General features: G+C 44.0%; 1 protein-coding gene across 1 annotated transcript; it reads left to right on the forward strand.

Annotated features, from left to right (window-relative positions):
* Window positions 1-63: 63 nt before the first annotated feature.
* klf3 (Kruppel-like factor 3 (basic)) lies at window positions 64-14,465 on the forward strand. The gene is made up of 6 exons (XM_046413434.1): window positions 64-361; window positions 7,993-8,053; window positions 8,533-9,064; window positions 9,865-10,012; window positions 12,057-12,223; window positions 12,328-14,465. The coding sequence occupies exons 2-6, from the start codon at window positions 8,012-8,014 to the stop codon at window positions 12,507-12,509; spliced, it is 1,071 nt and encodes a 356-aa protein (XP_046269390.1). The 5' UTR covers window positions 64-361; window positions 7,993-8,011; the 3' UTR covers window positions 12,510-14,465.
* Window positions 14,466-14,566: the final 101 nt, after the last annotated feature.

Consider the following 14,566-nt stretch of genomic DNA (forward strand, 5'->3'; position numbering starts at 1 on the left):
CCGACCCCACTGAGGACGAACAGACGCCGGATCATGTGACAGCAACAGTTTCTGAACGACAAAATCGGAGTCTCTCTCACACACACAGAGAGACACACACACACTCACACACACACACAGAGAGAGAGAGAGTTTCGTAACTTAGGGAAGTTTTGTGGAGCCATCGATCACTGGACCGTCTTGTTTTTTTCCTGAGCCTGATGTCAGTGACACCGCGCAGAGCTGATCGTCGCCTGCGTCACTTTTTCTGCGGAGTTGCTTCATTCAGTTTCTGACTGAAAGGGACCTTCTGCCGTCCAGCAAGGCAGCTGTGAAACCACCGTCTCTCCAACAGGAATAGACTGTATACTGCATCGGAGAAGTAAGTCTTCCTCTAGATGTTCCTTCCAGCGCGTCTCCGGGCGCTTTCACACGCCGTGACTCTTGCGTGGCTCTTATTTCCCTTCCCAAAGACTCTAATTGCTGCGTGGTCTTTTTAAGTGTTAGATGAGGGACCAAACTTGTTGTATGAAGGCAAACGTTATTATGTGAAAGAGACGACGACTGTAAAGTTAGAGTTGCGGGTCTTTTTTTAATGAGATCAGGCCACTTGTGTCTGATTGATTAGCCTAATTAGTTAATTATACCAAGATGTCTTATGGTCAGTTTCGCTCATTTGTGTTCGCTCAGATCAGCATTTTCGTATTGATAAAGATGGAAAGGATGGAAAAAAATGAGCGTCTTTTTCTATTTAGTTTTTGTTCTGGCTGATAACTGATATAACCCCACAATACGGCAGCAGGGAGACAATGCTATTTATAGCCTGTAGAGCTTTTTATAGGACAAATTATTGCTTGATTAATTCAAATTCAGAAGTGGTTTAATATACAGGCTTGTCTCTTATATTGTCGCGTAGGTGCTTCCTCTCCTTTTCAGTGTTAATGACATTAACAAGCTGTGAGGGCGTAATGTGTGATCTTAACCTGGTTTAAGATATATATAATTAAAAGTTAAAAGTGCTGTGCTCACTTAGGGCTGAGTGTTGAAGAAGAGATTGTTTTCAGAAATGTCAAGAAATTAGTTCTTTTTGTCCACAAAATATAATCAGTTTCAAGTAGTTTGTATGAGGATTGTTGCTGATTTTCTGTCACTGGACTCACTGACTTGTTGATTTGGGCTGCGTTGACGTATTGACAAGCCGTCAGTAAGTAAGTGAACCTGATGATGATGATGATGATGCGGGATCAATGCGTTAGAGAGTGACAGATGACCGTCAAGGTGGCTGCGTGGTGTCAGGGGTGAGTGCACTGCTACACACATCTGACAGTTGTGTGTGTGTGTGTGTGAGAGAGAGAGAGAGAGAAGGTGATAGACTCCAAACTTAAAACACACCTGAACTTCTTTGTCCTCTCGTTTCACTACATCCTTTACAATACACATCTCTTTCTTTTCTCTCTCTCTCTCTGTGTGTGTGTGTGTTTCTCCGTCTCTGTCTCTCCCTGTTTCCTGTGCTTTGTTTCAAGGCTGAGGCTTGCGTCACACATTCCACTTGGCATATGAAGCCCTTATCCTGTTTAGAGCCTGGAGTGAGAGAGAAAGAGGGAGAAAGAAGGGAGGAGAGAGGGATGTGGATGTGGGGGGTGGATGGGTGGAATGAGGGCGACCCCCTCCCTCCCTCCCTCCCTCTGTCTCTCTGTCTGTGTCTGTCTCTTTACTTTACACTCATCTGTTGCTCTGGAAAAGGTTTGAAAAAGAAGAACTAAAAGATGAGTTGACCTCACTTTTTGTTTTTCTTAATTATTTGTTCCCCATTAGAGCTGACACACGCTCACACTTACGTACACACGCCCCAAATACCCCACCCACCTCTACGCCTTTTTTTTTCCTGAATCAACATGCTGATGTTATCTGGTGGAACAAAATGCGCAACAGTGTGTACACACGCACACACACACACACACACACACACACTGCTCAAAGGGCATGTACAAGGGAACATTAGGGCTAAACATTAAACTCCTGGATGCTGAGTAGTTGGTGATTCTCCATTAGAAGTTAAGGGAATGAGGACACTGCGGTCCACAGGCTGCCATAAACGTTAAAAGCTGTAACTCGTTACACAACTTCACATGCGTGCCAGCACATGCACGCACATACACAGTCAAGTAAGCGCGCGCACACTTGCATAGTGTGCCTGTTACCGCTTTTAAACCACTGGATTGAGCCACTGTGACTGTGTGGCTCTTTCTTACCGCCGGCTCCCTCAACATGTTTGAGGTCCATTGAAGTTTTGTCATACTTTGGTTGAAACCCACTTCGTTTTCTTCCCTGTTTCTGCCCTCGGCCTTGTTCTTTCCACTTCCATTTTGACATAGTTTGGTCAGAGAGGCTGTTTTCTTTGCCCTTTCTCTCCCTCTATTCCCCCCTCTCTCCTCCTCTCATTCTTTCAGTAGGGAGGTGCAGTGTGTGTGTGTGTGTGTGTGTGTGTGTGTGTGTGTGTGTCTCGGGGGGGGGCGTCAGACAGGAAACCACAGGCCCCCTGCAGCAGCACCCCCCATTTGGCTTCACTCTCTTCCTCCTCCTCCTCCTCCTTCTCCCTTCTTCTTTACACCCCCCGACCCATCACGCAGTGTGGAAATAATAACAGTCAGACTAAACTCTGAGGGCTTCCGCTTTTCTCCCTCTCTTTTTCTCTCTGGCAGCTTCACTCGTTCTCTCCTTCTCTCTGTCCTCAGTTGTCTGGAAAGCCTCAAAACTTCGCTCTCTTTGACAACTCCGGCCCTAGGTGCCTGCACATGTGTGTCTTTGTCAGTGCGAGAGCCTTATGTCAGCTCCGGTGTGTCTTTAAATGTGTGTATCCCTGTGTTTGTGCGCAGGTGTGTGTGTGTGTGTGATGATGGATCCTGTTTCCTCTCCCCTGCTGACGGCCCCCCTCTGGCCTCCCCCCCGAGGTCTGCAGGCCTGCAGCACAGTCTGCTGGAGAGGAGCTGAGAGGGGATACGCGGCTGTGGTGTGCGTGTGTGTGTGTGTGTGTGTTTGGGGGGGAGTTAAAGGATGGGAGGAGTGGGCTAAGTAGCTCAGATGAGGGAATAGGAAGCCAAAATAAGAGGATAGGGGGCTTTAGCAGGGGCCTTAAAGTGAAAGGAGTCAAAGTCAGAGCATATGAAGAGTCATTAGGGGAGTCTGGAGTAGGAAGTGAGGTAAGGGGTTGAAAATAGGGAACAGGGAGGTACAACAGGGGGTGAATTCAAGTGAGGCAAGGGCAACGGAAGGAGTGTGGAGCACTGAGAAACTACATTAGATGTGAGCTCAGAGAAAGGACAAGTTAAACTCTGGAATATTAGCTCGCCACCTTGATGAGTCACGTAATTTGGGATCTTAAATTTAGAATAATCATTGTGTCCCCTCGGGGGGGTTTAAATAACCTACAACCTGCATGAAGTTCTGCACTGCAAGCGATGAAGGATGAATACTGAGTGCTGTTTGAGGGAAACTGTGTCAAGATGACAGTCAGGTGTTAGACAGCTCCAGACTAACATGAGGTGAGAAGGTAAAAGAGGTGGTAGAGGAAGGCAAAAGAGGCAGGAGCGAGGAGCTGAAGTGCGTGTGTGTGTGTGTGTGTGTGTGTGTCTATTGCGGCGTGTTCTTGGACAAAGCTGTTGTCTGGAGGTTTCTGGTCTCTCTGGTGATCTCATCATCTCCAGCCTGTTGCCATTAGAGGGTTGTGTTTGTGTGTGTGTGCGTGCAGCCCCGTTTGTGTCTGCGTGTCTTGTGTGAGCATGTGTGCGTGTCTGTAATGATTTAGTCCTTTAGTGATTTAGTGTGTGTATTCTGTTGAGCAAGCAGAAACTTGGTGTACGGCTGTTGAATGTGTACGTGTGTGTGTGTGTGTGTGTGTGTGTGTGTGGTTGAGTCAGTAGCCAGGGACTCCAAGCCACAATATTTTCCCCTTCAGTCATGTTGTTTTATATCATTCATAGAGGAGGGATAGAAGAAGAGGGGTGCGTGGTTCACATAAATGCAGTAGTAAAGAAGTGAATGATTGCCCTGGAGCGAGTGAAGAAGAAGAGGTTCAGAAGAAGATCTGGAGTCCAGGGGAGGAGAAGGTGTGTGTGTTTGTGTGTGCGTGTGTGTGGGGGGGTGGCGTAGGAAGTGTTTGCTGAGTGGGTTGGGGTTGAGTACACAGTAGCTCTACTGACAGAGAAGGACAATATTTGCAGACCACACTTGACATGCACAAACACACACACCTGCATGTAGAGCACACAGGGAGAAAATACTCCTCACTGACCCAACCCAGGAAGGGCTGCTTGTTTACCAAAAAGGTGCAGTAGTACACACTGGCTGCTTCACTTCACAGTGTGTTTGTCCTTTGATTTTTACATGTTGAGGGGCCTGCAGTGAGGCTCTGATGAAGCACAGTTGCAGCAGCTGTCTGGTTTGTTGGTTGCTTTAGGCTGATTCGTCCAACTAAGGTTTCAACTTCTGGTTATCATTATGTTTTGTTTTATTTTCATATGAATCATTCTGAACTTAATTAATTTCTTGATGAGTCTATCAATCAAAAGCTGCAGCTCCAAATGCAACACCGATTCAAGCGCAAACCTACAAGCTCCAGCTGCAGATGGTCTTTTCTCTCCTGAGGCCTTATGCTTTGTGGAGGTGTGGAAGATGCTGAGCGGCTAAGTTAATTTTCTTTCCTGCGATTGTCTAAATGCTCTGTGTCTCATTGTATTCATTTTTTTTTATAACGCTCCCGAGGGCACCAGGGAAAGTTCCTCTTTATCACAAAGACGTGATCCCCACTCACCCACCCTGCTGTCACATGCTGTCTGATAACCCCCACCTCCCCCTCACCCCTTATTCCCCCCTGTGGTAAACCAAAACCACCTGGCAAACATCTCCAAGCAGATTAAATTAATTATCTGCTGCTGTGTGACCCAGATCTCTGTCACCATCACCCAAATTGCCTGGTGTTTACTCAAATCAGTGTCAGACAGATTTAGAACACTGAACTGGAAGTATATGTGTCTCAGACAACATAAATCAACTTCCCCCTCGTGTGAGCGGGCCTGTGGGAGGCACTCCTGAATGTCAGGTGTCTCTGAATGTCTGTGAGAGGAATGGTACGTTTCCCGTGGCTGCATGCGTTCTTTCGAGGATTTAAATGTGCATCGGGGGGGCTGCGCAGGTTTGTCACATTGTCTGTGAGAGATGTACCTCAGACGGCTGATGTTCTGAAGGTGAAATATGACTTCTTGTTCAGCGTGGAGAATATATGTGCATGTACACACGAGCTGTGCTACGTGCACACACACACACACACACACACACACACTTAACTGAGCTCAGCCCTGCAGTGACAAGATCTTTTTTGTTTTTTTTTGCATCTTGCATTTTGTGTTTAAAGCAGTTTCTGGTGTCACACAAACTTTTAACAGATGGTTAATAACACACTCTAATGTAGTAATAAAGCAGGTAATATTACATGTTACATATTAAGTGTAAGTGTAAGTTTATTAATGAACCGTATATGTCAGCATCTTTTTCTAAGAGTGTGGAAACTTGTGATGAACTTTTCAATTTTTTTTTTACAAATTTAATTTTTTTGTGCACTTAACAAATGATTGAACTAAATGAATGGCCAAATGAAGCAGTAGTGATCGTTAATGGCAGCTGTATGTACATGTTGGACCGGAGCCTGAAGCTTGACTCTGGGTTGGATCATCTGGGCTTGTTTTCCGCTGCTTTCCATCAGTAACACTGGGCCTCCTTGTTTGCTGTTGTGATTGCTCGTGGGTCAGAGACACGTCTCTCGCAGAAGTCCTACACTTACAATAGTACAGTACTTTCTGCATTGCTGTGTCAGTAGCGGAGGGGAAATATCTAAATGGATAAATGCATAAAGGCATGGGGACTTCCACAGCAGGGACTTATTTTTATATCTGTAGGGAAAATACCTGTACGCCACAGTGTTAAAAATTTGCTTCTTTTGTCCTTTTCCGAATTCGTGATCTATCTGCTCGTGCCTCATGCAGTACCAACTCTTATTATCACTTCTGTGTGTGTGTGTGAGTGTGTGATTCACAACCACAATAGAACAACTGTTTGACCTCTAGCTGAACTACAATACAATACAAACCCGGATTAGAAAACACACACCCGCAAAGACATATGTACACATACACACACACACACACACACATACTCACTCACAGACACCCCACCTGACTGCAGTCTCTTTGTTTCTCTGGGCGAAGGGCGAAGCCTCAGTCGTCATGTTCACACCCTTCCTGACCCAGCAAGCAAGCATCCTGCTCCGCTATTGGTCTGCTCCCCATCTGGACTCTCTCTCTCTCTCTCTCTCTTTGTGTGTGTGTGTGTCTGCTTGTGTGCTAGGGTGTGACGACCTGTGTTCTTGCCCATTTGTTAATAATTAAAGGCTAACTTGTCTCCAGACTGTGGACTTTAATCAGGTCACACACAGACACACACACTCCCTCAGGGTACATTCTTTGACAGGTCATGTTGCTTCAATCCCCCAGTGAACACACACACACACACACACACACCATTCTGATAAACACTCATTTAGGTACAAGCACAGAGTCATCGCAGCTGCACCTGGCCATTCAAAGCCAAGGTAACTGGAACCTGCTTTTGATCCAAACACTCAACAGGCCTCAGTAGGCGGCGGTGTGTGTGTGTGTGTCTGCCTGTTTAGAAATGTGTGAGGCGCTATCGTTGTCAAGCCTTTGACGCCGGGCACTTTTCAGCCACATCACACCTGCAACTGTCTCGAAATCTCGTAAAACGATCCGTGGTAAAGTTGTCTGAAGCATTGTCTGAGCAGCAGGTATTTTCTGACAGCCGTTAATCGTTTTTTACGCGACTGGCAGAGTGAAAAAGATGCGCTTCTGGTGGAGATAGCAAAAGTAGAGAGGAGGAGAAGGTGTGTAAAAATGTGACAGAAAATTTATGTTTGTCTATTGTCTGATGTGATTTACTGGAGCTCTGACTCTTAAATATCTCAGGCACTTTTCATGTACCTAATACTTAACTACACGTTCTTGTCTGGCCTTTCCCTCCGTAATTTATTTTTCATAATTTCTCAAACCTCTGTGTGTGTAATTAAAATGTTTAGATGTACGTGTAATGTTATTAATATTGTAATTTTCACTATGGTTAATTGTCATATTCATATTTACTATAAAAACAGTGAAGATTATAAAATATGATTAAATCACAATTAAACCAGTGGGTCCCAAACTTTTTTGACTTTTTGACCTCCCTACAACAAAGCAGTTTTCACATTTCAGGTGTCTATGAGTTATTAGCACTAAACTTCTCACACGGCTCCATTTAAACATCTGGTTTGAGGCCCTAAGAGGTGAATCTCTTCAGTATTTCACAAAAAAAGGCAAATGTTTTAGAAAAGTCTGAAAAATTTGTCCAAACTTTTATTTCCTTCAAGCACATTAACCTTCTCATGACAGCTCATGTTCATTTGCTGACACTTTGGAGGGTCTCGATCCTTAGGTTGGAAACCACTGAAGCCATGTCAGCTGTCAGGGCTGATTTTCTGCAAAATGACTACTTTTCAATTCAATTCAGTTCAGTTTATTTATATATCGCCAATTCACAACAAAAGTTATCTCATGACACTTTCCAATTAGAGCAGGTCTAGACCAAACTCTTTAATTACTTTTGTATATACATTTAGCAAATACATATTTTGTATATACATATATGTACATTTAGCTGATAATACTAGGCACGTGGTTTTAAATGCAGGACTTCAACTTGTAATGGAGTATTTCAGCACTTTTGTATTTGTACTCTTATTTAAGTAGAAGATCTAAAGTACCTCCTCTATCATCATTACTGGCTTCCATGTTAACTCACAGTGAAGTATATGAACCGAGCCTTAAAAGTGCGAGCAGAGTGTGTAAATGTGTTGCTACATATTTGCTGTGTGTACTGATGGTTGTGTGTGTGTGTTTTATTTTGTAGGAGCCTGGCCTGTGCAGCCATGCTGATGTATGATTACCCTCTGAAGACAGACATGGAGACGGTAAGTTACATGTGTGTTTGTGTAAATGTAGCTTTGGGTGCTGGTGTGTGTTTGTGTGCTCCTATCATGTTCAAACATGTTTGGGTTGTCATACAGAAACTCTGACCTACACACACACACGCACACGCCTACACACACCTTCACACACGCTTGCTACGTGTCTAGACAGACTGGTTCCCACATTCCTGTTCTTCCTGGACAAACAGGCTGCTGTACAGTGCACATTTGCATACAATGGGTACAAACACTGCCAGGCAGCAGGCTAATGAACATGCACACACGCGCGCACACACACACATACTGAGACATAACAGTTATCCGCTCCCAAACAGAGCTGGGTTTAATTTTTTTTGGCTGGCTGTAGTTGTTTGTGTGGCAGAAACATGTTTTCCCTGTTATTCAATCCAGAACGGAAATTTTTAACTCTGTGCTCTTTTGTCCCCCTTCACTGCTTCCTTCTCCTGCATCCTCTCTCGCAGTCCTTCTACCCTTCGGAGCCATACGGAGTGATTTTCTCCCATCCCACCCACCTCTACCACCCAACGCACATGCACGCCTTCACCCAGTCCCACACCCCCAGCAACCCCACACACACCCAGCTGGAGCCCGTGGACCTGTCCGTCAGCAAACGCTCCTCCTCCTCCTCCTCTTCTTCCTCCTCCCCTCCCTGCTCCTCTGCCTCCTCCCCGGCCTCCTCACGCAGCTCCCCGCCCTCCCCCTACAGCTCGGCGAGCCGCGCCTCCCCCCACTGCTCCCCTCCACACTCCCAGCTGCACTCCCCCTCCCACGCCCTTCCGCCCCCCACTCCCTCGCTTCCTTACCCCGCCGTGGTGGGTCCTCTGATCAGCTCGGGCTCTGGGGTCATCCAGGGGTCATCGGTCATGGTGTCTCCGGTCATGGTGCCTCTGTCCGTGCTCTACCCGTCGCCCCTCCACCTGCACCAGTCGATAATGGTGAGCCCACCTGTCGCCAGCGAAGACGACCATCATCGAAGCAGAGAGCACAAGACAGGTGAAGCCTCATTTATTGTGTTTGTATTCAGTCTCAATTCAGGCTCTATTCAATTCAAATTAAAAGTGAGCTTTATTAACATAATATACTGTATGTGTTCCTACCTTAAAATAATCCTAATCATTAATGTAAGAAATAAGAAAAATCATTGATTTACAAATATCACAACAGTGACAATATAAAGGCAACAACAGCGTACATCAACAAGGGAAAGTGCACTTTGCTATTTCTTCAAATATAGGATGTCGGATTTTTCCTCTTATGGTTTTCTTCTGAAATCTCTTTTCCCGAAAATGAGGAAGTGCTTTGCATCGCCTCCCTCCTTTTCAGCACATTCTTGTTTCTTAGGGGAGTTTTTGTGTTTTTCTTTCTGTTTTCCGCTTTGGTCAGATGGAAGTCACTGATGTTCACCATCTCTGAATCGCCTACATGTGATACACACAGAAAAGTGTGTGTGTGTGTGTTTGCAGTGCCCGTCCATTGAAGGACCAATGTAGCAGCGGCAGTAGTCACAAAACAAACAAAAAATAACACTGGTATTAAGAGTTAAAATATCAAAATATTCTGCATTACACACAATCAAGTCTACAGTTGTGCCAGCGGCTCTGTGAGGTTGTACTCAGTCACGGCGGTGCTTTGAGCTAAACGCTAATGCTTATAATTGACAAGGCTAACATGCGCATGCAAAATGGGTCTTTTAGATTTACTCCTTCCTTTATGTATGAAATTTTAACAACATCAATACGAATAACATCCTGACTGTACTGACCGGCTCGCTCTTGATGATTGCTTCTGCCCAGGTCACTCCACCAAGCCCATGGAGCTGCGAGGCGATGCCCACGACCTGCACAAGCCAATCAAAACAGAGCCCCGCCCCGAGCTCGCTAATGACCTCCACAGCAGCCACGAGATGAAGTCATCAGTCATCAGGATACCACAAGAATACGGGTGAGTGACACACCGTCACACTCATACATATTTTGAAAGAGGCACCAAACGTTTCACAAGTTTCACTGTGTGCTGCAGCGCTTCCCCTTTAAGTTTTTATGGAAGTGGTGATCAGAGGCCTACTCTCGAAGGATCCATGCCTGTTCCTATCGTGATTTTTTTTTTTTTTTTTTAATCAGGGGGAGTCCTAAGATGAGCGCTGGTATCATTTGAGGTTTTTCTACACCAGAACTGATACCAAAACAATTTCTGTTTTGAGCTTCTAAAATTAGGGCGAATTAGCGTGAAGCACATTTGATACGAAGTAAACCTGATTCACTCAGGGACAACAATCATTGAAAAGTACCTCAATGCTTGCATGGCTATCAATATAATAATACAGGTAGTACCGGTAATACAGAAAGGAAAAAATATGATGCTCATCAAGTAAATACATTGCAGTTATTTTGCAGAAGAACTATGTGTGGCAGAGTTCAGGCAAAGTTGAACTTTTCATGCAGCAGTAATTCTAAGAAAACATAAAAGTGTGAATAGTTTCAGTGGTAATGGTTGTTATTAATGCATTCATTTGATGTGGCGTAAAGGCAAGCGAATTAAACTTATCAGTGCTTAATTTTATCTTAATGAAAACATTTTTGCATGAATTAAAAACAGCACCAAATTCTCAAACAGTATGATCTGACCAAGAATTCAGTACCTAATCCCAGCATCTCCAGTTAAAGTTCATCGGGGATCGGATCACTTGATTTCATTTTTGCGTCTTTTATTCTGTCATTTCCAGTCTCCGTCCAACCGCCACACCTCCTTCCTGCTTCGCCTTATCACCCTGACTGAATCGGTCACACGGGTTCAATTCGGCCATCTCAAGCTTGTCACCTCCTCCGTTCCTCTTCCTCCTCCCTTCTCAGCCTTCCTTTCTTTCCTGGCTCAAAGCTTCCTGTATTTTTTAGCGCTCGTTGTCGGGCATCTCCCTCTCTTTGCCCTTCTCTTCTGCTCCTCTTTCCTGTTTCCTCCTCCTCCTCACCTTCCATCGTCACCTGTTTTGTAAGAGTCGGTTACACATGTATTAGTCCCGGTGACTGCGAAATAGTTGGTCTCTCGAGGAAAAATGTGGGTGCGTTCATATCTGTCACCACACAGTGTAAATATACTGTATGTGTATGCGTAAATAGATCTCATTTGCTCAATGTGTATGATAATGATGGGCGTGTGTATAACTGTGTGTGTGTGTGTGTGTGTGTGTGTGTGAGTGTGTGTTTGCATCGCAGGGGATTTTCTTCACATTCCTTTACACAGAACTGATCTGTGAGGGATTCATATTTCAACACCTGACACCTGCTCTCAACTGCCACCTACACGTGCACACACACACACACACACACTCTCTTTAATGATAGTGCAGAAAGACAACTACTTCTTGTTCCCTCATATGACTTTAAAAAACATTTGAAACCGTCCCTCGTCTATCGTGATGTCTTCATTTCTTTTGTATTCCATTCTCATGCGATGGACTTTAATGTTGTGTTTTGGCACAGATAAGCTTTCACACACACACACACACACACACACACACACACAGAGCACAGTGTGTTAGAAACCCAATATGCTTGGGCTCATACAAGTTGGGTATGGGACTGGAAAGACTTTTGCAGAGTTGCATCTACTACTTCATATTTTCCAGACTTGTAGAGCTGTTGTTTTCATTTGTATGTCAGCATTTGCACTTGAGATTTTCATCAAATTCCAGTGAATGAACTTGTTCAAGGTTAAATGAAAATAACAAGCCTGACAGAGATGACAGGACAAAAGCAAAGGCGTGGCTGACCAGAAAAAGGCGGGAGGTGTTTTCTAACTTCCTGACTGGTAGAAGTTGTTATTACATTGGGAGAGAAGCTGCAACCGAATAAAACTTGCGTTCAGATTTCAGCATCATGAAGGGAGGTGGCTGTTACTTGACACTAGTGCCCTCTCCTGGTCAAACCGGTTGAAGCTGAAGCAGTGAACTCTTAAATAACAATCTCTTCTCTGTGTCTCTCTCCTTCAGGGGTCACAACCCATCAGTAATAGTTCATTCGGGCACACAGCATCCTCTCCCTGCCGAATCTCCCGACACACTGAAAAAACGGCGAATTCATCGCTGCGACTTCTCCGGCTGCAACAAGGTGTACACCAAGAGCTCCCACCTCAAGGCACACCGCAGGACACACACCGGTAAGAGTCTTGAATCACACACACAGGCTGTACTTTTTAGATCTGTCTAAGCATTGTGTAAACAGATTGTTGATCATCTTCTCGTGTTTTCTCTCTGTGTGCAGGTGAGAAACCCTACAAGTGCTTGTGGGAAGGCTGCACGTGGAAGTTTGCCCGTTCGGACGAGCTGACAAGACACTTCCGCAAGCACACGGGAGTCAAACCGTTCCAGTGCCCTGACTGTGAACGCAGCTTCTCCCGCTCTGATCACCTGGCTTTGCACAAGAAACGCCACCTCCTGGTGTGAAACTCTCCATCGAGCAACTTGAAAGAAACTCGGTGCTGGTTTCAACATTGGACTGTACCACTTTGACTTGAGAAGGGGGTGGGGGGGTGGGGGAGCTCTTAACGAGCTTGCCGTACACATTGGACTCCAACATCAAATGGGGGAAAGGTTCCTCAGGGTGCAAGTGTAGATCCTTTCGTCTCATTAGCCTGAATATGAGCTGGTGTCAGCCTACTAATCATCCAACCCTCACACCATCGCTCAGTTTTTGCAGATTTATCATCATCTTATTTTGAGGTTACAATAGAATCAAGGTTGTTGCACCAGACCTCTGATCAGCTGTGGAAGGTCCAGACACTTTTTTTTTTTAAAAGAGGTTGCAGCATCTCAGCTGGCCTGAGAGCAGCGTCCTCTTGTGGCTGCATCAACACCCGCACAGTTTAAGCCACAGACTCTGCACACGGCATGCTCAAGTTTCTTTTTTTGCAACCTCAGCTCTCATTTCTCTGCATGCATTCAAGTAAAGATCGTGGACTTAAACACACACACACACACATACACACACACACACACACTAGCTTTGCTAGCTAGGCCAATATAATGTGAAACTTTCCAGAATGTATCATATCCCACCTACTGTGCATCGTGTCATAGTGTACTTCAGCTTTCTTTCTTCAGCGCAGCTTTCTTCAGTGACAGCTACCTGTGACAATGCTAATGCTAACCCCCGATTTACATTAAAACACCACACACCTCATCTGCCTCTACTAGCTTACATCATGAAGTGACTTTAACAAAACACAACAGGTAGCTAAAGCTTGCATTTCTCTTGTACATGCATGCACACTGCAGAAAATATGCACTTAATGAAAGCAGCTCAGCCTCAGTCTGGTGTGCTTTTGGTATTTGGGTTGAAAATAAAGGGGGACTCTTGTTTGTTGTCAGAGTGAAGTTTTTTGCGTGTTTTCATTCAGAAATGTGAACGTTGCTGCACAGGGGCATTATTATGTTAGTGAGGAAAAGACACCACTCGGTTGGTTTAAGGGTAGAAGCAATTAAATGTCTTATGGCTTATATCACGTTGATGTATCTGTATGAACTGTTGTTTGGTTTGTGGTGTGATACCGTGGTAGCTTTTTTTATTGACACTTTTATATGGGAAAAATATAAAGTGCAAAGCAGGGAAATTTGCCTTTCAACTTTTTATTTTTTTTTTAGATGCATGTGAGTTTTATTCCAGCCCTCCATACATGATTTGTAATTTGAAAGAAAATGTCATTTAATTCAGCAGTTTCCTTAATCACAAGTCATCCTGCAACTATCATTTTATTAAAATGCCTTCACGATTTTAGAGCACAACTTTCTGTTTTTACAGCTTCTTGAGAACAAAATAGTTTTCTTTTTCGCGTCTTTGTACATGTCTTCAATGTGCACTTTATATATAGATACATATATATAAAAGTTTCCCAAAGGTTTTTTTAATCACCAGTTTTTTCTGTTCATGTACCTGCTGGTCAGTTTGATCCAAAACGTTTGACAGGTGTCTTGGTTTGTCATATAATGCCAGGAAAAAGTGTGACCCTTTCTTTTATTCACATGTGCACACACATACACACATTCACCGAATGTAGTGGCTCATCTGATCTGCATTTGTCCCCGGATATTCTTTGCTTGTAAATGTTTTTTATATCTCTGCAAATATAAGTTGTAATATATATGTTTTATAATTGATTATTAGACTGAAAGGGCAATTAAAGGTTTTTATTAAGCATGATTTTGATACTCATAATAATGGATATTATACATTTCTATGATGTGCCTATAATAAATCCTGTCTCTTTTTAATCTAAATGTTGGCAATTCAAAGGGAACATGTTAAACTGTGAACATATAACTGTACAGGTCTATCTGCAGTTTTGCATTTATTTTAAAACAGAATATTCATACCACTTAATAAACCTATTGATAATATTTGCAGATTGGAGTGCTGTGTTTTTCTGTGTTCTGTTAATGAAGTTGTTAGTAGATTAGTTGATTGACAGAAGATTAATTTACAACTATTTTGATATTTTTTTAAT

The sequence above is a fragment of the Scatophagus argus genome, chromosome 2 (genome assembly GCF_020382885.2).
Source record: "Scatophagus argus isolate fScaArg1 chromosome 2, fScaArg1.pri, whole genome shotgun sequence".
In the NCBI taxonomy this organism is placed as follows: domain Eukaryota; kingdom Metazoa; phylum Chordata; class Actinopteri; family Scatophagidae; genus Scatophagus; species Scatophagus argus.

Coding starts and splice junctions, on each gene's coding strand:
- klf3 (XM_046413434.1), top strand. CDS start 8,012: ATGCTGATGTATGATTACCCTCTGAAGACAGACATGGAGACG. Junction 9,065..9,864: donor AAGCAGAGAGCACAAGACAG/GTGAAGCCTCAT, acceptor GCTTCTGCCCAG/GTCACTCCACCAAGCCCATG. Junction 10,013..12,056: donor AGGATACCACAAGAATACGG/GTGAGTGACACA, acceptor TCTCTCCTTCAG/GGGTCACAACCCATCAGTAA.